The sequence below is a fragment of the Ochlerotatus camptorhynchus genome, unplaced genomic scaffold (genome assembly GCF_037179485.1).
Source record: "Ochlerotatus camptorhynchus isolate MF236.1 unplaced genomic scaffold, CSIRO-AGI_Acam_v1.1 ptg000024l, whole genome shotgun sequence".
In the NCBI taxonomy this organism is placed as follows: Eukaryota; Metazoa; Arthropoda; class Insecta; order Diptera; family Culicidae; genus Ochlerotatus; species Ochlerotatus camptorhynchus.
This window is the reverse complement of record NW_027040516.1, coordinates 742,426-765,495: the sequence shown is the minus strand read 5'-3', so window position 1 is coordinate 765,495 and position 23,070 is coordinate 742,426. Positions and strand designations below refer to the sequence as shown.

At 37.9% G+C, this 23,070-nt stretch overlaps 1 protein-coding gene across 1 annotated transcript in view; it reads right to left on the bottom strand.

The window, feature by feature from the left end:
• LOC135707378 (lysine-specific demethylase 6A-like) overlaps positions 1-22,308 on the bottom strand; it is a 45,167-nt gene extending 22,859 nt beyond the window's left edge. Inside the window, exons 1-3 of the mRNA XM_065229191.1 lie at positions 22,137-22,308; positions 3,731-4,085; positions 3,034-3,661 (exon numbers count right to left, since the gene is read on the bottom strand). Of these exons, the coding sequence (XP_065085263.1) occupies positions 3,034-3,661; positions 3,731-4,085; positions 22,137-22,230 (1,077 nt within the window). The 5' untranslated portion in view covers positions 22,231-22,308. The remainder of the gene's footprint in view (positions 1-3,033; positions 3,662-3,730; positions 4,086-22,136) is intronic.
• Between the last annotated feature and the right edge of the window lie 762 nt (positions 22,309-23,070).

Here is a 23,070-nt window from a genome sequence, read left to right as displayed (position 1 = left end):
TTTTTATATATTATAATTAATAAAACACTACTAACTTGCCCACTAGACTGATGAAAAATTTGACTTTTTCGCTCCACAGTGCTTAAATGGTTTCAAATCGGGTCCCGATTAGCCTCCCAAAGTTACAACTAATTTGGTTAGAAACAGACTTCGCACAAGCCATTTGAAGTTTACATGTAAATTACTATGGGAAATCTCAACTTTTTGTTCATTGCCTTCTAGTCTTGTTCCATATTGAGCTGCGAAACAGTTCGATAGCCATTCTTTTAGGAAATTTTCTCAGCTGCAACTTTGATGAAGATTGTTTCTATGTAAAATGAGACAGGAAAAAGTTATTAATTATTTAAGAGATTGGTAAACTTATGACATGATCAAGCAGCTGCTCTGTAGGCAACACTGTATTTTGCAGTGTGACATAGTAGCCATGATTAGGTCAGGCACACAAATTAACGGAATAAGAAACAAGGCCATTTTTGCTGATTGGAATTAGGATTAAAAACGGATTTAGCTTGCATGCATTATCAAAGCAGAAGTGCAGTGATATACTTAACCATATTTTTTTTTACTATTGAATAAACAGAATGAAACAAAATATAGCGAAAGTGTGGCTTTCAAATACGAAAAGACTTTTGTTTTAGAGCACTTAAACATAGTTCACTGCTTTAGGAGAACGGAATTAGGACACAGCACGGTAATATCGAAGACATTTTAAATAGTTTTTTGAGCAAAAACGTGCACAAACCAGTTACAAAAGTGAGCTAACAAAAAGTTCAACAATTTGACCAAAAGTTGTTGTTTTAGGATTTTTTTTTACAATTTGCCAAGGTTTTCAATACTTCAAAAGATTGCATCTTTAATCAACTTTTTTTTAAAGAAATTATGAATATTTAACAATGAGAAATATTTTTCCAAAACATACTTCATTTTTCGCTAAAATTATGTCTCAGACGTCATTTCGATCAGAAGTGACGTTTTCGTGCTGCAATTTATTGAAAAATGACGCCATTGTAAAAAAATTGCAAGATCCAAAATGGCCAGCTTTAGCAGAAATGTGATTTATAACAAACAATCATTATGCAAAGTTTCAAGTTAATCGGAAAAGCTCGAGCCAAGAATTCATTTGCTCAATAGGGTCACAATTTTGTCACAGAGAAAATAAATGGCTATTACACATTTGTGAATGATTCTATGGGATTGGGACATGACTCGAACTTTTGCCCCACTATAAGCAATTTCGGCTTTCTGATTACATAAAAGTCAGATACTACTAAATGCATCTTAAAATTATCACTATTGAGTTGTCTTGCTCTACGTCCTCAAAGATGGTACAATTTTTATGATCTATCATCTCGAAACAAATGTTACCTGCAACTCTTCGAAAACCTAACCAATTTTTGTGATTTTTTTCTTGAGGATTGTCTGGCTCTAAAAGTGTCAAAACATTGAGTTTTATTTTGCACCGGCTTCAAAATCCTCAGAACGAACTTTTGCCTACCCTTACTATAATTGGATGTGAGATTTTATAAAATCCAGATGTTATTTAGTTGAGCCGCAGGCAAAACTTTCAATATTCAGAACTGTATAAGCGCTTCAAGAAGACTAAGGTTAAGGACTGCGCGAAGTCAAGCGTTTCAATGGTACTGGTGCCTTTGAGTGGTTTAATGCTCGTCGGCACATATTGTTTTTGCCACTATATAGGGAAATTTACGTATTCTCGTCAATCTAAGCATCGTCCGCGCTTCTATTAGACTTTCCTCAGCGTCACTCACATGACATGTTCGTTTGTTTAAATTTATTTGCTGCTTACTAATCTATCCATTCCAATCGACAGAATTGTCCAAAACTGTTTGAAAACGTTTTTAGAATGCTTCAAACTTCTCAGGTGAGTATGACTATTGTTGGCAGCCTTTCCATTTGAACTGCGTGTTAATCAGCTGTTCTATTACCAGGCAACTCGAAATCAATCGCATTTTATAGTGCACTGATTGCATTTAAAGAAAAATATGGCATAACGGGATTGCTCAGTCGTAAAACTGAAATCAGACTGTAGCTGAAAGACTAAAGAATCGTGTTAAAACTTTCAGCGAAGTGGTTCGATGGGAAAATACATTGAAATTAATAGGTGCCAATGCCGACAGAAGAAAAAAAACAACGTTTTCATGAGTAAATGTGCCCTCAAGTCAAATTGTTGGAAATTATACGACACTTGGGCGTTTATATTTCTTATCACTACAAATATTCAGCTCCACTTCCAGCAACAACAACAAAGCGTTTAAAATTTCGGACCCAACATTTTGAGACCCCTCCGTTTGTTTCATTTCAACGTGTTTTGATTGTTTCATTTAGACGTGTTTTGTACATTTCAAGCTAATATTCATGAAAAAACAACACAATTATAAGGGAGATGAACCAGCCTGCGGCGGAAAATCTCGACAATAAAGAAATAAAAAAAACACAATTATGTCAGAATTATAATTCTGTATCTCGTTCTTTCCCCACGTTGACTCCCTCAGTACTGGCAACCCTGTACTGATCTGCCGTGAACTAAGAGATTTTCGCTTGCACAGGGCCTCTCCGCTCTCTCAAGAGAGTCGGTACACGACGGTATAGATATTCACTTCACCGGAAATGAACAGTTGGCGCGTGAATTCCACATTCGTTTCATGTGGACTAGTCATCACCAGTACAGTTCGTGTCATTTGTACCGTTCGCTACGAATGCATATTTTAAATAGGAAATGGCATAGCGACAGCATCAACGTGAGCGCGGAGCTCGCCGTATGAAACGTGACAGCTGAGTTCGATGAAATTAAACTTGGTAAACTCAGCCGTGTTGGAATGGTAAACTACAGACTGGATTCATGGCTGAACAGCAGGAATCTATTTTGAAGAGCATGTCTACTGCTTCTACTTGCCGAAGCAGAGGATTCAAATTTGCTACCTAGTTTGTTTCATCGTTTGTCAGTATGTATCAGAGTTTTATCATTCTTACTAAATAGTACCTTATTACCTAGAACTATCACTAAATACTAACCTGTCCATATCCTTTCTGGAACTGTCGTTGCTGGGCCTGGGCCGCCTGCTGCTGCTGACGAGAGCTCATTTCGTTCGAAATTGGCAGATTCCACGCTTCCTCGATCGACGGTAGCTGCCGCCGTTTGGAAGTGATACTCGGCATAGGTGCGTGTGCCAAGTGCTGTTGGAGAAATTTGATCCTCTGGGCGAGGCTTTGCGGTTTGACACCACCGCTGGCGGTCACCGCCGAGTCTGTAAGGCTAGTTCCGGTACGTCCAACTGCAACCGCTGATGACGACAGGGAGGATGATGCTGTTACTGTTGTTGGTGTGGTTGCGGCTGAACCGGAACCTATGGAAGCTGTAGGGGTGGTAGCGTTCACTCCCGTTGTTGTCGTAGTTGTAGTTGTTGTTGCACCGGCGTTGGCACTACTGGCAGTGGATAAGGCTGACACTACGGTCGATTGCTGTCCGTCCGGATTTTTGGTGGCGTTCAGATAGCACGCATAGGCGTCTCGTGGTTGGTTACAACTTTCGTACAAAATGCCGAGATTGGTCCAGGCAGCTGAATGGGATTTATCTAATTGCACGGCACATATATAGGCCTGCAATGCATCCATAGGCTGGTTCTGCTGCTGGTAGAGCACTCTGCAACGTGAGAAATAGCAAGAACTTTAAATTAATAAGTAAAATACTCTACCGTGTTGGGGAACTCACCCAATGGAGCACCATGTGTCCGCGTTGCCTTCGCTCTTCTCGACCGAGTTACGATAGGCGATGAATGCGTCGTGTACTTTGTTGATTCCGGCAAAGCACCGTCCGAGTAGATACAGGGTCTGACCGGACTTGGGTTCGGCTTCGATGGATTTCTGCAAACAGTGGATGGCGGAACGTTCACGCTGGGCCTTCTCCCCGAGCGGTTCAACGCTGTGGTACATCCATCCTAGCTGGCGGCAGATGTCGGCCTTCAGTGCTGGTGTCAGCTGTTTGTCACCGAGTAGCTGTTCGTAGGCTTCCCTTGCAGCTTTAAACTTGTGCTGGACTTCATAAAGATGCGCAATGTGAAATCGAACTGCAATTGGAGAGAACGATTATGGAATCAGTACGTTTCTTTATCATATTTGATTATTGGCAATTTAAGTAAATGGAGCCATCGACACCGGATGGAGTTGCAAAATGCACTCAATCCCAACCCTCACCCATAAGCGAGAGTAAATCCGAGAACGCGTTGCAATTTGAGACGCATGAATGATGAGCCTTAATGGTCAGTTCGCTTTTTTTTACGACTTCTTGCCCGAAAAAAAAAGTCTTCTCGACTGACTGGCTGATGGCATCTTTGTTTTTCTTTATTTTGACGATATTCTCCCGCACACAAAGAACCTCCCTCTCCGCTCAACGATGGTGGGTAACTCGAAGCCGTTAACCTCCTTAGAAGACAGAAAGCAGCAGTACAGCAAGCAGACGAAAGGAATTAACATCATCGAGCTTTGATTTAAGATGTGTCTGCTGCTCTTGGCGAGTGGAGGCATTTCGGGGAAGGTGTACCGAAACCGCAATAACAAAACAACAACGACCGCTCCTTCGGAGTATGTAGGTTGGTAGCAGTTGGTATAGTCATCGTACAAAATCAAAATAAAAAAAAAAGAAAGGCCAGAGCAGACAAAGATCGTGATGCCGAGACGGAATTAACTGTTAATTTCTCTTTTTTTTATTATTATTGGCACTACGTGTTAGTGAATGACGAAGTCGCGTGTGCAAATCAAGATAGGTACCTATCTCTTTGGGATAGAGTAAGAAGCGATGGCCACTAACGAGAAGGTGGCCAATCAAAATTGGTTTAGAACTGATGCAGAAATGGTGACTGTAGAGAGTCGATCGGTCGATATGGTTTGATTAATTGTGATGTATGAGTATGATGGTGAACGATACGACTGGAATTCAGCGCAAAGGCATGTTGTACATTTTCTCAATTTGAAATTTGAAAAATCATTATGATTGATTGCTATTGCGTTGCACTTCTAAGCTAGTTTAATGAATCGATCTTATGACGCGCCATGAGAAAGTTATTCAACGATCTCACTTTATGAACTTACTCACTGAGATAAGAGATGGCCCCTTCAATCAATTTTAAAAGGGTACAAATTCTGTATGGAACTATTCACATAGACACTTTAAGGAGTTTGTCTAAAACCTCTCAAAAACGTTTTGGGGGAAGTATGACAATTTCGCCAATGGGGCAATGCTTGAAGCCTACTTGAACTACCTATTTAATTTCAGTCTAAAAAAATTAATTTTCCCAAGTGCGAATATTCGAACAAAGTTGCTCAAAATATCAGAAATGTTATAAGATGTCTGAATAAGAAAATAAGGTCTAACAGTAGTTTCTTATGACTTATCGTTAATATTCCTTCAGCAGGTATGTGAAAGAACATTGATTTCTTATATGACACAATGGTTTTCTAGTTTTCAATAAGCATTAGTGATGATTTTCTTAAAGTGACCAAACTGCCCCACTTTTCATTAAGTAGTTTATCAACAGCCCCTAATGACATCGTGATGGATTGAAAATTATCGAGAGGTGCTAAAGATGGCGAGCTTGACCATTGTAAGTATCAGAAATTCCATGTGTGTTTAGAAAAAAATCTTCAACGATAACGCCGAAATTTATTCACATACCCTCACACCGCACCGTATTCAATATTTCATATTTATAAAACTGAGTCTTTGCAGAAGTTCAGGAACCTTCTTAGAAGTCGAGAGCAATTTGTGGAAGCTTTTGATTTCAGAAAACTTCGTAAAAGTTTAGGGAGCGTTGTAGAATTTCAAGGAACTTAATAGATCTTCAAGAAACTTCGTAGAACTTTAGAAAACTTCGTAGAAATTCAGGGAGCTGCGTAGAAGTTCTGGAAAATTACTAGAACTGCAGCAAATTTGATATGAGTTCAGCAAACTTTTCAAACGCTGCTCAACGAACTTTGTAGGAACTCAGCGAACTTCAGTGAACTTCAAACAGAAATGCAGAGAATTGTGTAGAACTTCAGAAAATTTTGCTGAAGTTCCGAAGTAGAATTTTTAAGAAATTCGGGGAACTTGGCTGAAGATCAGAGATTTTTCCTGAACTTCATTGGACTTCTTAAAATGTCAGGGACTTTGTAGATGCTTAGTGGACATCGTAGCAATTAAGGAAATTTAATACCAATTCAGGTAGTTTCGAAGAGCTTCAGAGAATGTCATAGAACTTAAGGGAGCTTTGTAAAAAACTACAAGGGACAACCCTAAGGGGTTGTACGCAATGGTGACGTACGACTACGTGGTTTTATATAATAAATCGTATTTTTTAACTGCAGCAGGAGCTTGTGTTTTGTGTTGGAATAGGAATTTGAGCGGGGTTCTCTCTGTTTATACTCTTTAGTATGACGCGATTGACATAGATGGCCCACAGCGACTCACGAAGAGCTACTGATTCCGATCAATAGCTGTGTGGCTCCTTCCTCCTTCTATGGATGTTCATTAGACTGAAGCTAAATTTGACTTTTTCGCTCCACAGTGCTTAAATGGTTTCAAATCGGATCCTGATTAGCCTCCCAAAGTTACAACTCATTTGGTTAGAAACAGACTTCGCACAAGCCATTTGAAGTTTACATGTAAATTACTATGGGAAATCTAAAGTTTTTGTTCATTGCCTTCTAGTCTTTTTCCATATAGAGCTGCGAAACAGTTCGATAGCCATTCTTATAGAAAATTTTCTCAACTACACCTTTGCTCCAGATCGTTTCTATGTAAAACGAGAGAGGAAAAAGTTATTAATTATTTAAGAGATTGGTAAACTTATGACATGATCAAGCAGCTGCTCTGTAGGCAACACTGTATTTTGCAGTGTGACATAGTAGCCATGATTTTTGTGTCCTATTCAACGCCCCAGAAACACCAATGTTGCCTGCTGAGCAGTTGATTGAGCATGATCATAAGACATCAGCGCATTGAACCATTGATAACTTTCGATCCTTGCATTTATTGAATAAGTGGTCTTGAGCAAAGTTGTAGCTGGGAAAATTTTCTACAAGTACAGTTGAAAGTTTTTGAAGCAGACCGATATGGTGAATTATTAGATAGACATGAACAAAAATCTTGGTTTTACCATAGTAATTCCCATTCAAACTTCAAATGGTTTGTGCCATCTCAGTTTCTCACCAAATGAGTTCAAATTTTGAGAGGTTAGTCAGGATCCGATTTGGAATCGTTTAAGTATTGTGGAGCAAAAATTTCAAATTTTGCATCACTCTAATGCTCATGTGGACTGCAGCTCGTTGCTTGCAGGCAGCCTTTCGTTGTTTATTGGAGAACACCACCACTAATCACGCGGTGATTTAATAAACACAATTTGGTGACACCGGATGGAATTCAACTTTGAAATCTGTGTTAGGGAAATCGCTTTTCTCAGGCAATCGGTGATAATGTTAATTATCATAGCAACAATTGCACATTCGAGCAATTTTCAATAGTGACATTTTGAAAAATGATAAAGCCTTAACTTTAACAGATTCGTAGAAAAAATTCCTATCGATTGGCGTATTAAGAATTCAAATCCATCATCTCTGGATCAAAATCGGACCACTTTCATGCCTCGACCGACTTTGGTTATATGAAATTGCACCCCCAATGTTGCCTTCAAGAACATGGTATGTTAGATTTAAACATTTCTAGATAGAGCTGGAATTAGGCGTGACTGTTTTTGTAAACAATCACTTCTCTCGAGGATGCTTAGGAATTTATGTCACGCCCACGCAAACCAACAATACCGTCGGGTAGGGGAAGTCTTACCCTACCTGATGGTGATGTTGATTTGCGTGGGAGAGCCTTGACTTTCCGGACATCACCGAAAGAAGTCATTATTTACAAAAGCTGTTACGCCCCAATTCCAGGTCTATCTTGATATGGGAGCTGACATCCGATTGATGACCTTGACAAATATCCAAAAAATACTCTTTTACAAAGTTAAGGTGGTCCTGAAAACGACCGTTTTGTCGTGATGGTTGAGTAATGCTGAGCTATTAGGGTGTTAAACACAGAGCTGGTGAGCTGAATGTTGTTTTGGAATGAGGGTGACGCGCTTGGCATAGATGGCCCACAGTGACTCACGAAGAGCTACTGATTCCGATCAATAGCAGTGCGGCTTCTTCCTCTTTCTATGGATGCTCATGTGAGCTGAAGCTCGCTGCTTGAAGGCAGCCTTTCGTTGTCTCGTTCGTTGTGTACTGGAGAACAATGTTTAACGCTGTGCGCCGAAAGCACTGCTGCTGCTGATGCCGACGACCGGACACCACCACACACGGTGATTGGAACTGAATCCAATCAGCGGTTGAGGCCAGCCTTGATAGCTAGCTGCTAGCGGTGACCCTTCGGTGTGTACTGGAGAATACCATCACTCACCACGCGGTGATTGAATTAACAACGTTTGGTGAGACCGTATGGAATTCAACTTTGAAATCTGTGTTAGGGAAATCACTTTTCGCAGGCAATCGGTTATAATTTTAATTATCACAGCAACAGTTGCACATTCGTGCAATTTTCAATAGTAACATTTTGAAAAAATGACAAAGTCTTAACTTTGATGCGTAGAAATATTTCTGATCGATTGGTGATAAAATTATTGGAATTGGTCCAGGGGCAGCTGTGTTATTAACGTTCAAAATCTTTCATAATTTTGTTCCATGTTCCATTTTCACAATGTGTACCCCCATGTAGAAATCACAGACGTAGTCCTACGTCAAAATTGGGAAAACTTCGTTGGCATTTTAAGAAACTTCGTAAAGTTAAGGAAACATTGTTTAATTCAGGAAACTTCATTTAACGCCCGGGACCTTCTTTTAATTTTACGGCCCATCGTTAAAGTTTAACGCACTTCAAATAGTTCCTGGAATTCGTTAGAAGTTAAGAAAACGTCTTAGAACTTCAGGAAACTTGGCAGAAAATCAAGGAAAATCTTAAAAGTTCAAGAAATTTCGTAGTAGTGCAGCGAACTTTCTAAAACTTAGAAACTTAGTTTATTTCAGGGGGTGCGACACATCTAAATCTTAATCCTAGATGTTCGAGAAATCTCAAGCTAGCAAACCAATCTTCGAAAAATCTAGTTTCATTTCTAGCATCTATTTGTATCGCGCTTCATCTCCTTCAGGAAATCTTAAAAATCCCTTCGTTAAAGTTTTTCAACTAGTTCCTGGAATACTGTAGAAGTTCAGGAAACATCAGTGAACTTCAGGGAACATGACAGAAAATCAAAGAAAATCTCAAAAGATCACGAAACTTTGTAGAAGTGCAGCGAATCTTCATAGAAGTGTAGCGACATTTGTAGAACTTCGTTGAAGTTAAGAAACTTCATGAAAGTTCCAAGAATTCTTTTAATTTATGGAACTTTCGTTAAAGTTTAATGGACTTGAAATAGTTTCTGGAATTCAGTAGAAGTTCATGAAACGTCAGAGAACTTCAAGAAATTTTGGCAGACAATCAAGGAAAATCGTAAAAGTTCAGAAAACTTCGTAGAAATGCAGTGAACGTTGTAGAACTTCGAGAAACTACGTGGAAGTTAAGAAAAATTTGTTTAATTTCCCGGGACCTTCATTCAATTTCTAGGCCCTTCGTTAAAGTTTAATAGGCTTGAAATAGTTCGGTAGAAGTTCCGGAAACGTCGTAGACCTCAGAAAACTTGTCAGAAAATCAAGGAAAATCTTAAAAGTTCAGAAATTGCAGTGAACTTTGTAGAAATGCAGCGAACTTTATAAAACTTTGGTAAACATCGTGGAAGTTAAGGAAACTTAGTTTAATTTTAGGAATTTCATTTAAGTTCCAGGACCTTCTGTTATTTTCAGGGCCCTTCGTTAAAGTTTAACGGACTTGAAATAGTTCCTGGAATTCGGTAAAAGTTCTGGAAACGTCCAAGAACTTCAGGAACCTTGGCAGAAAATCATAGAAAATCTTAAAAGTTCAGGAAACCTTGCAAAAGTACAGCGAACTTTTTAGAACTTTGGGAAACTGCTTTAAATGCAAGGAAATGTCGTTTTATTTCAGGACCCTTCATTAAAGTTTAACGGACTTGAAATAGGTCCTGGAATTCAGTACAAGTTCAGAAAACGTCGGAAAACTTCAGGAAACTTGACAGAAAATCAAGGAAAATCATAAATGTTCAGGAGTAGAAGTGCAGCGAACTTCTTAGAAGTGCATCGAGCTTCATACTAGTTCAGCAAACTTGAAATCGAAAAAAAAATCTATATTTGAATCATCTTGGTACTCTTAGAGTTATTCACAGGATTTTTTAACGATTTCCTCTGAGTTTGTCTTAGAACTCCCTATGGTATTCCCATAAAATTTCCTCTATAATACTATACAGATTATCTCCAGAAGGCTCTTTGATTCACTATACACTTCCCTTAAAATGCTTAATTAGGTACACTGTACTGCCCATAAAAGCATAACAGAAGTTATCTATTGAAACCGATTGCAAATTACCAGCATTTTATACTATGCACTCAAAATAACATATTTGGTTCAGAAAATTTCGTGAAAATTATCAAAACTTTGTTGTCTCACCCATAATAGCTTACGGAGAAATAAATTCTCTACAGCGTTTTTCTTGGCTTGCTGTTTTTCCAGATGGGACTGATATGCTTTCATGGGCATCGTATCACCTAGGAAATCCCAAATAATTCCCCTGAAATAAACTCTCCTCAGTATTCACCAAGTATCTCCTGAAATTTCCATGGAGTTAGCATCAGAATTTCCTCTAACTTCAACCCAGAATTCTTTAAAAGCAGTCCGGTAAATTCCTTGAAATGCTTCTCAGAATTCCCTAGGAACTCTTCTTTGATTTCTCTTAAAATGATAATAGAAATAACCATAAAACTCTTCTAAGTGATTTTTTCAAATTTTACCACAAAGCTTTGTTGGAAATGTCAATTAAACTTTCATTAGGATTCCTTGGGAATACGATCATGAAATTGTCATTCAATTCTTTCCAAAATTCCCTTTGGATTCTCATTCTTCTCTTGGAATTCTACTCACCTTGGAGTTCTACTTACAAATCCCTTAGGCTCTCTTGGAATTATCTTTGGAATTACCTTGAAATACCCCTCAGAATGATGTTGGAAATTTCCTGTGAAATCTACTCAGGATTCCCTTGGGATTATATTTAGAACTACACCCTCCCCCCGAAGAGCGCGAGTAATACGTACCGCGTAAATCGAATTCACGCATGAAATATCTCACGATCCTAGACATATGGAAGGTTGCTGTCTTGGGCAAAGTTATTCAGTGGTTCAAGACCTAAAGGTTGGCGAACAGAAGTTTGGAATTTTAACACTACGCGGTGCTAGAATTAATGATGCCCTTGTTTTTATGATATCTTGAAATCCTTGCCATCTAGAAAGTTGCTTTTATCGGCGAAGTTGTTCAGTGGATCAAAACCTTATCGTTGGTGGACAGAAGTTCGGAATTTTCTCACTACGCGGCGCTAGTTTGTATGAATTAGTGATTTCCTTGTTTTTGTGATATCTTGAAACCCTTGCCATCTAGGAAGTTGCAGTCTTCCGCGAAGTTGTTCAGTAGATCAAGACCTAAAGTTTGGTGAACAAAAGTTCGGAATTTTCTCACTACGCGGTGCTAGTATGCATGTATTTGTGATTTCCTTGTTAATGTGATATCTTGAAATCTTTGTTATTTAGGAAGTTGCTGGAGGATTTCAAGATATAACATAAACTAGGGAATCACAAATTCAAGCAAACTAGCGCCTCGTAGTGAGAGAATTCCGAACTTCTGTCCACCAATCATTAGGTCTTGATCCAATGAACAACTTCACCAAAAGCAGCAACTTTCTAGATGGCAAGAATTTCAAGTTATAACATAAACTAGGGAATTACAAATTCAAGCACACTAGCACCGCGTAGTGAGAAAATTCCAAACTTCTGTCCACCAATCATTAGGTATTGATCCACTGAACAACTTCGCCGAAGAAAGCAACTTTCAGATGGCAAGGATTTCAAGATATAACATAAACTAGGGAATCACAAATTCAAGCGCAAATTTGGTCCAATATATACTCCGTCATTTACGGATGGTCCCTAAATAGAGCGTTACATAATACAAATTTACATTAATGATCATGTAATGTTATGAGACATTTAATGAAAAAAATCCATTGTCCATTGTATGCAACTGTCCATTTTTGAATACCACATTTCTTGCAAGATGCTATTTTGCGTGAAAAGAAATACAAGTTTGCACGCATGGATATTTACATCATCAGTAATATTTAGATTTTTAAACAGTGTATTTCAAGAACTTTTCCCGGGATTAAAATAGATCTAGTCTATGCCTTCTAAATAATTATTGTTTTCACTTTCCTACATGATTAGTGATATCATTATAGTTTTTAATGCAGTTATGAATAAGGATTAAGAAATATTTACCTGAATTCAAAGAAAATTTCCTGAGATTCCCTGATATTCCAGATTTTTCCAGGTGGTCGACACTCTGTTCTATTCATGAAATGTCAGCAGTAGGAAGCTGTAATTTCCATACTTCCCCGAAGTCCATCCAATAGCAACCAAAACCAATGACCATCACGCACATTGCACTTCTTGAAGAACTACAAGAATAGTTCACATTCCTACCATATTCATGTAACTTGATCCTTCGACCGTTTGCCCAAATTGTACCCTCTCGAGGATACTCACATTACTTCCGCATAGTTTCCATGATTTAGCAAATCAAAACGAACCATTCAAAACAGCACTTGAGATCCTTAACAAAAATTAACTCAAACTCTCCGGTCCTACGTTCACAGATCCACTGGCCAGACTAGCGTCTCATACCCACTGCAAGGAAGCACATTTCCTCCCGATGTATCCTTGCGGTCCTCATAAAGCATTCCGAGAAGAAACAACGAGCAAGAAGAAGCCCGCCGTACAAATGAAGACAGATTTTATTGTTAAGAAGGAAAAAAAAATCTCTCCTTCGATTCCCATTCCTCTTTACACGGATCCTTCTCTTACCGTCGTTCGTCCCTTCCCAGCCGAAGAATCCACCACCATCACACATCATCGTCACTCGGAAACTATTAAACACGTCCGGGAGGTTCACTAGTCAAAAATCAACTGGCTCGGCAGAACAATTTTCTTCTAGCATCAATCACATTTGTACCCGTCGTCGTTCCTTTCCGAGCTACAGGCGCAGCCAGGTAAGATATGCGCCTGATTGACTCTCAATTCGGGCGGGTGATCCCGAATTGCAGCAATAATCCTAGAGGGATCCTTTTTCGTTCTCAGACCTTCGTCAACAATTTTGCATTTTATAATCGAAATTTCAGGCAGGTAGATTTCTAGGGAAAAACTTCGAAGCATTTGCGATGGGAATCGCCCGCTAGATTGTAATATAAGTCTAGATCAGGTCAGAGGGCATCGCAATGCACTGGTAATTCATTAATCTTCCTGGGAGCACCTGTCTGTTGGGCACAGTTGATCGGTCGGCGAGAGGTCGGAGGGTAATTTATCGACGAAATCGAATAGAACCGGCTAGATGTGAACCCAGCAGCATGAGGTATGATAATTTCTTACGGTGAGAAATTATGGGGATATCGGCAGCTGTTATTAACAAGTGAGACCGGGCCACAGTCGTCTGTTTTCCAGTTTTACCGTATGTCGAAACAAGATGGTGATGATGATAATGATGCTGACCGCATCTTTTCCGATTCGAACATTGCGTCTATAAGTTGGTCCTGAATGTTGCCTGCTAGCGGTTAATTTGCGACAGATGACTTCTTTCTCTCGATCCGGTTTGAAAAGCATATTTTCATCGATATGGAATTGAATGGTCGACGCATTCAGGACACCAGCTGATGGTTTTGTTCTGTTAATTGAGAGGTTAATACATTGAACAGCTACCCCAACTGGGGCACTTGAAATAGTATGAATGGAAGATTTCCAGCATTTGGGTGTCAACCAAATGCTGCATTCCCGTTTTACGATGTGCTAATTTATGCAGCTGTTATTTAATGAAAATAATAGGTTTCGTGAAGGTCGTAATGTAACAGTTATATATTGAAGACTTGAAGTTAAATCGAAGACAACATATCAAAAAGACAGCTGTTAAATTTTCTCATACCAACATCACTCAATGGTTAAAACTTCAAATGGATGTGTTGGCAATGACGTCAGGTGGCTGCATCTTTGCTAAAGCGTAATAATGTACCAGAATGCCGGATGGTTCTATAAACATTTATTTTTTTGCTATTTGAGCTTTGTAGGCGTTAGTTTGTAGCTGACGGAATTGTGAACTAAATGTTCGTGTGCTTTGATACCTTTGATGTCGTTTAGCTAAAAATAATCAATCAAAGTGTTTTGTTACTTCTTACGTAAAGTTTACGATTTTCAGAGTTGGGAGGATGCTATGCTAATATCAACATGAAGCTTTAAAACGTTAATTTATTAGCTAGAGAAAGTTCTGAGGAGCATATATTGATAGTTCCGTTAGAGTACGGCAGTGTGAAAATTTAACAGAAGTTGAAATTGAGCGAAGGGCCATTAATGAGACAATACCAATCAAACACGCACTTCTTTACCTAGCTCATACATTGATGGATGAGGAGATTTGAGGTATGTCCTCAAATCCACAGATAAAATAGTGCGTGATTGACTTGTGTTGAATTTGGTATTAGCGAAGTGGAAAAATAACTTGGAGTGCAAAGATACGATTGTTGCTGTTTTTAGATGTAAAACGCGCTTTTGAAACAATTTCTAGCACTAGCGTGCACAGCAATCTTCTTAAGGAGGGGCAATTTTTTTTTCTATGGTGCATTTAATCTGGGGATAGGGAGTACTCCAAAGTGCGTGGTGTATAGTGCTGTCCACCTCCCACCATTTCCCTACTGTTCAATCTAGCTAATTTTATTTATTTTTTGCTCCGGTGGTGGTTCATCTTCTTCAATGCAAACTACTTTCAGACAGCCAATGGAAATTGGCAATTTAATCCCATTGACGATGTTGATGACGATCGGTTCGTCAAATGGTTGCGATAGTAGGACTTTAACTGAAATGATACATTTGCTGCAATGTTGTTGCCTTGGTGGTTGGATTCAGCTGAAGTCACGTCATATGGTGGTAATAGCACCTACAAACCGACATAAATGTCCAATAAGAATCGCATTCTCCTTTCGCATGCACACTGCGTCGACAAGTGCAAGGTTCAAACAGTGCGCATAGCAGTGAACAAACAGTATATTGCTCTTGATCAATCCAATCTTGATCAGTGATGTTTAGTACTTGGCACTGATGAAGTCTGCAAGTAGTAGACGAAATACGCACATCTGTCACATGATAAACAATTATAACGGAATTAAATGGAAATAAGTCAACACACTCAAAGCTCTTCATAAAAGTATATTGCTGTTTTTGTCCTTGCACTTGGCTTGTACTCCAGCAGTGCTGCCAGCCATCAACCCTGTAACTAAGCACCGCCAGTAATGGTGACAGAAAATGATGCCGAACATTCAATATGTTTTAGAGATGATATAAAGGACAAACCCGAATTTATTGCAACACACATAAACAGCTGTAACTTTTTAACCACGGTAACAAATGACTTGAAATTTTCAGAGAAGATTCTTAGAGGAATTTTTAGTGAGACGACAATCGACCAAGGTTCTATGGCAAACTAATACCCACTTTTCAATTAGGGAATCCAAAAGCTGTCGTTAAACTTTGTACTGTTGCAAAAAAGTCCATCATCAGAATTCCTTGAGGTTCTTTTCAAAGTTGTTAGAACTCTATGAACTCTTTTGAAATTCTTCTCAGAAGTTCACTGGAATTATATTTAGAACTCCTCATGATTTTTTCTCAGAACATCTTATAACTGAAAATTCTTCAAAAATTCTTACCCGTTTCTAGAAATTATCCTCGAAATTCGCTTGAAATTTTGCTTAAATCCCTTTGGAATTTCACTTAAAATTTGATTTTCTCGGAATTCTTCTCGAAATTATCTTGAAACTATCTGCAGGATGCACTAGAAATTATCCGCAGAATTTTATTTGAATTCTCCCCAGAAATATTTTGGGACTGTCCTAGGAATTCAATATCCTTGAGGTTCTTCTCGGAATATTTAAGAACTTGTTTTTTTTTTCTCATAATACCTTGGAACTGAAATCCCCTTACAGTTTCAGAAGAATTTCCTCTGTATTTTCAAGAAATTTTTCCCAAAATGAGCTTGAAATTATCCTCGGAATTTCCTTGAAATTTTCCCCAACATCCCTTTGGAAATTAATGCAAAATTTGATTCTTTCGGTATTCTTTTCGAAATTATCTTAGAACTATCTGCAGGATTCACTAGAAATTATTCGCTGAATTTTCATGGAATCATCCCCAGAAATCTTTTCTTTTGGAACTGTCCTCAGAAATCAATAACCTTGAGGTTCTTCTCGGAAGTCAAGTTTAAGTTGTTCATCCATTCACCAAAACGTTGTAGTTCTTCTACCAGAAATGTTCAATAAAGATTGCCCCTCCATTCACCAGAACTGTGCAATTTTTACGTCAGAAATTTTCATTTCAGCTTGCCCCTCTAGCAGATTGTTGCAAATCTAACACCAAAAATTTTCAATACAAACTTGCCCCCAGAAAATTTTACACCAGAAAATTTCAATTGACCAGAACGATGCAAATTTTCCGCCGTTAATGTTCAATAAAAATTGCTTCGCCAATCTTCTGATTCGTGAAGATTTCCTTTTTCCATTTTCCACCAAATATTTTCAATATAGCTTGCTTCTCCTATCATCAGAATGTTGCAGGCTGTTCATCAAATAAAGCTTGCCCCTATTTTCAGATTTTTCATCATAAATGTTCAGTAAAGTATATTCCCTCCAATCATCAGAATGGTGCAAATTTTACACCAAAAATTATTATTAAAGTTTGTTTCTCTATTCAGCAGAAGAATGCAAATTTAAACCAAAAATTTTCCGAAAAGCTTGCCCATCCGTTTACCAGAACGGTGCAGATTTTCCACCAGAAATTTTAAAATAGCTTCATTATAAATAAACCTTATGCTTTCATTTACCAGTGCAAGTTTTCCACCATAATTTTGTTATTCATTTCATTTATCAGAGCGATGCAAATTTTGCACCAGAAATTTTCAATAAAACATGCTCCTCAATTCACCAGAATGGTGCACCAAAAATTGTCAGTGAAGTTTGTTTCACCATGCACCTTGTGGTGAAATTTTCAGGTTTTGCCTCTTCAATTTTCCACCATAAATTTTCGATGAATCTTGCATTCATCAGAACGATGCAAATTGCACTAGAAAAATTAATAAACCTTGCTTCTACATTCACCACAGTGTTGCGAACTTTCCACCAGAAATTTTCAGTTAAATTTGCACCTCCAAATTTTTAGCGTGATTCAATTTTTCCACCAGTGCTATTCATTATCCCACTATATCCCACCTTGATGATATATTTACACCACAAATATTCAATAGAAAGTTTTTTCTTGAAATTTTATTGAATTTTATCAATCTTAAATTTACGCTCTTATTTTAGCCCTCCATGAAACACCTTGAACAAATTTTTACACCATAAATGTTTTGTATGCACCAAAAAATGTTTTTGGCCAAAAAATTTCATTGAAGTTTGCACCTTTGTGAAGCAATTTTCAGACACCATCTCAAAGGAATTGATGCAATAAAAGGTTTTCAGTGCCCTTATATTATGAAATGAAGTTATTTTTTACCCCGTACAGACTATGCCTTATATCATGTAATATAGGCTGTATTGCAATGAGCACTCATACATAGGATTTCCAGTGAAAACTAGATGTATGAGTGCTCATTGCAAGACAGCCTATATTACATGATATATGCCATAGTCTGTACGGGGTATAACCATAGAGGTAACTCTAGGACTGGTAGGTCCCGAAGAAACTTGCTCAACTTTTTGGCTCAACTCTGGTACTCTTTTCGGTCCCAAGCTAATCGATGCACCCCTCGAAACATTGTAAAATCCACGAACCCCTCATTTTATCAGTCAAACTTTGATAGATAATCAAAACAAACATATTGTAGGACTAGAATTTCAACTAGAATGGGATACGTTAATCGATTTGCTTGGGACCAATAGGCTAGTCAAGTAGTGAGCCAACTTCATATCGATAGTTTCATATTGATTGTTGGTATTACCTTCAAATCAAGTTATCAAGAAATCAAGCTATTTTATATCATAATTTTGTAAATGTGGAAATAAAAATCTTATATATAAAAGGAAGGGCAATTGACCCACATTGCCCCACCATGTGCACGCGAGTGATTTCTAGGCTCTTATTGTTAAGATCAATCAAGCGCTTTGGAATTACGAGTACTGCATATAAATGGTTTGAAAGCTATTTGTCTGACAGAACTCAACGGACTGTTTTTAATGATTATGTTTCCAGTCCCGTTGGGAATAACCTTGGAGTGCTCCAGGGAAGTGTATTAGGGCCCATGTTATTTATTATGTATATTAATTACTTGCGACGTGTTTTACCGTTTTGCGAAATTAATCTTTTTGCAGATGATACTGTGCTATTCATTGCAGCTAAGGATTTAAATAATGCCGCTTTACACTTGAATGAAGATTTGCGTTCTCTAAGTAGATGGTTGAAGTATAAGCAGTTGAAATTGAATACAAGTAAAACTAAATTTATGGTAATTTCACGGAATCGAGTAAATGAGAACGTCTCTGTTGTAATTAATCATTTTGTTCGATCATTTTCCACAGAGATGGCGCTGTTCCGCTGGTAGGAAGTGATAAAAATCCCCATATAGAAATTGAGAGAAGTGCGAATAATTCGCTTCCGGTGCATATTCAGGTCAAAAAAAGTTAACGACAACCTAAAGAAATTAGTCAGGGGCTTTGTCGTTCAGTTTTTTCCCGGAAATTAATACTAATCAAGCTACAATTAATTAGAAATGATTGTTCCCCATACAATTTTACCTGCTTTACTACCAGTCCCCAGAGAGCCAAAAAAATTCAAATTTGAGAGAGAAATTCTCTCTCACGAGCTAAATCTCTCAACATGACATGTATTTAGTTGACAATCGATTTGTGATTTCCCTTTCACAGATTACAAAATAGAGTACCTGACACTACAAAACATGTCTGGTACCTCTATAAATGCATTTGCTTTAACATTTGAAGTCCCTCCTTTTTTACATATTCTGCGCAAAAGATACTTTATGCCCCGCCCCATACATAAAATTCGGCGGGAAATTTTGTGAGGGGTGAGCTATTTTGTGTGCAGAATGTGTAAAAAAAGGAGGGACTTCGAATAATAATCTAAATGGATATATAGAGGTGCCAGATATGTTTTGTACTGCAGTGTCCTCTGTGAACAATTATAGGAAAACAGATTGTGTGTAGTTTCCGGTAGATGTCACCGCAAACAACAGCTGTGACATCTGATGGAACATGAATGCAGAAGCTTGACAAAATGATCAATTGATGACGAGACTATTGATCGCATTCGGGAGATTAAATATCTTGGCGTGATTATTGATGACACACTTAAGTTCAACTCTCACATTGACAATGTCATCAAGAAAATTGCCAAGAAGTATGGGATTCTATGTCGACTGAAAAACGATTTAACTATTGCCAGTAAAATACAGCTATACAAATCAATCATCTCTCCTCATCTAGACTTTTGCCCTTCCATTTTATTTCTGGCCAATGCAACACAAATATCGAGATTACAGCGCTTGCAGAATAAAATAATGCGTTTGATTTTGAGATGTAACAGATTCACTTCCTCAACTTTGATGCTAGACGCCTTACAATGGTTGTCGGTGAAGCAAAGAATAGTATATTTGACGATGGTGTTCATTTTTAGGGTAGTAAACGGTTTGCTGCATCGATATTTGTGTGATCGAATTGAAAAAGGAAGTGATTTTCATATTATATACTAGAAACGCGGTTGAAACCACATTTTTTGACTTGTGCTTCACAAAATTCATTATATTTTAAAGGAATAAATGTTTTCAATTCGATGCCTAGACATTTCAAACGTTCAGCAACACTTACAGAATTTAAAAGACACTGCATTTCACACGTTAAAACTGTCTTTTGAACAGTTATCTACTTGACGAAGTTATCTCTAAAGGATTATTTTACATGGATAGCTGTCATAACGACTTTTTAATAATAATTGTAGCATAGCAAAAATTATTTCTGTTCGCCACGATGGTGATGATGGAGTTTTAATATTTGATTTAATAGTAGATTAATTAAAAAAAAAGAAGTCTACAAAGGTTTGAGCCTCGCGCGCCGTATTACGGATATAGAGGACTGAATTTAACATTTAATAAAAAAAAATTAATTTTGAAGCTTATTTGGAAGATGCCTTGAGTTAGTAGTAAGTTTTCTGGCAAAGGTTGGGGGTTCGTGAGCATTCCTGACATTGCTGAAAATTATGATAGCATCAGATTGCGGGGTTACTAGTGTAATAGGATGCTTTGTTGATTGTTCATTAACTCTTGATCACTTGTAATACTTAGGAATATTTTAGGTAGACAAAAAGGCGAACTAAGAGGTGGACGCCTGAGCTTTTCAACATTTATATCGCAGTGAAGCAACTGTAAACTCTAGATGGAATTTATATCTGTAACTGAAACCAGTTCGATTTTGTTTGCTAACTTGGTTAAAATTTAATATTTAATTATCTTAAATATGACATTTTAACTTTTTGCTTTATTATAGAGACGAACCAGCTAAAAGCTGAAAGTCTCTATAGTATAGCAAAAAAAATATCTTAAAGATAAATCGTCCAGCTCTAACCTTTGTAGGAGTAAGAGGTGGGACCATCATCATCATCATCAGCAGCTCAAAAATCTTTGTTGTTGGTTTGACATTACAGCAACTTATTTTGCTATTATTCATAGCTTTTCAGTTATTATTTTTGATATTTTAACTCTTATTCCGATCAAACCAATAACGAATTGAACATCTGATATTCTTTTTTTAATAGTAAAACTTGCTATTGGTTTGATATTCTCTTCTACTCGGGAAGTCAAAAGTGACTTGCTACCAACGCTGAAAGCTAAACAAATTTTCGAAGTTCAAGATTGTCTGGTATCGGGATTCAGAATCTTTGGTCAGTCGGGGGTTTTTGAAAATGACATTTAACTCACTTAATCCTGCCTTCAAGGATGAATAAAAATTCTGAATAAAAGCTGAAGATCGGGAAAAACTTTCTGAATTTCCTAGGTAGGATAAAACATTATTTATCTATGATTTCGGCGTTTACGATTCAGTTTTATATATTTTAGGTCAAAAACTACACCACAAAGCCATTAAGAGCGCAGAATATGAATATTTACAGTCTTGGTTCTCAAAACCAGCATAAGCACTCCAAGCGAATCTATTTCTCCATTCCATTTTTGCCTTCATCCGTATGACGAAGTAAATCCAATGACGTTCCAATGTGTTTGTACGAAATTGAAATCCGTAGGTCGAATTTGAAATCAATAAGCAGTGTTGTATTTTAAACAAAATGTAAACATTAAATGTTTATAAAATGATTAAAAAACAATCTTAATAAAATTTATATGGAAAGGTAGAAACATAGAAACATTCCATTTGTCAAAAATCCACACGGAAAATAGAGGTAAAAAGTGGGTTGGTTACTTTTAAAACTAAGATTTAGAAAAACTATACCCAGAGAGCACATTTTTTATATTTAGACTAAATAACAGAGGTTTTTAAGATAAAAATCATTTAAAACCCTAACTTGAACTAATCTGCACATGATGAAACCGATTCTATTGGATTCTTGAGCTATTTTTCTGCAAATATAACTAACTATATTGAACCCACTTTACCCACAAAAGAGCTACAGAATTTGAATGCACTTATGCGTCCTTTTCCCCAGTGTAGATTGCTTTGACTATTTTCCTCACGGTTTCGACAATGGCTGCTAACTTTTCCAAGGGAGTTCAACCGTCATAATCCATCATTTTCTCAAGAAACCTTTTCATCTCCATTAATAAAACTGGTATCTCCTTGGATTCAGATTGCGTGTAAAAACTACAAACCCTCCCTATCCCCACCGCGGATACTCACTTTCAAGTTTGCCGAATGTACACGGTGACGAGTCGGAATAGGCAAGCTGCAGGTGCTTCAGCGATTGCTCGTAATCTCCATTCACTTTGAGCATAAGCCCAAGACGCAGGTGAACCTCATTGGCACGCGTAAAGTCCGGACAGACGTACAGCAATTGTTGGAATGATTTTATCGACCTGAAACAAAAAAACGGAAAAGTGCATAAGAAGGACGATCGTGTAAATTGAGTTTGAAACAAATGGGTGCGCGTCGCCGTGGTCGTCGCGGAGGAGAAAGTGCAGCGGCTGCCAACAGCAGCAGCAGCAGCAGCAGATAGCTGACAGGCTGCACCCGGTGCAAGTTTCATGTCTTGTGTGTTTTTCGTTTTCTCCTGAGCACGAGCCTGCCCTCTATCAGCTGGACCTGCCTGTCAGCGTGGTCAAATTCGGGGCTCCTGCTGCGGTCACTGAGCAGTGAGCACTGCAAGGCAAAGCAAGCGAGCGTCCTCAACCCCAATCATTTATCATCATTTCCAGTGGGTTGCAGTTGCAATCGTGCATTGTGGTCGGTCATTGTGCGCCCGTTTGCTACCGTTTACAACTCCGACAAAAACACCAAAAAGGAAATTCGCAACCTAATATTTTTTGCAAGCATGACAGTCCCGTAAGCGTAATTGAAATTGATCATTTTTCATACCACCACAACTGTAATGCTATAACAGCAGATCGCAATCATCGAGAATTATTATCATTTTGCCACACCTAAAGGGCAATTTCGTTCGATTTGCATATGTTTGTTTTTTTTTTATTTGAAGTTTTACGCACCCGATTTTTATTTCAAAACTATACGATGAGATCTCCAACCGAGTTCAAATCGGTTGCTTGCTTGTATTCCTTCCACACAGTAATCCTCGAAACCTGCTGCTTCATATGGTGCTTTGCCTCCCAAACAGACC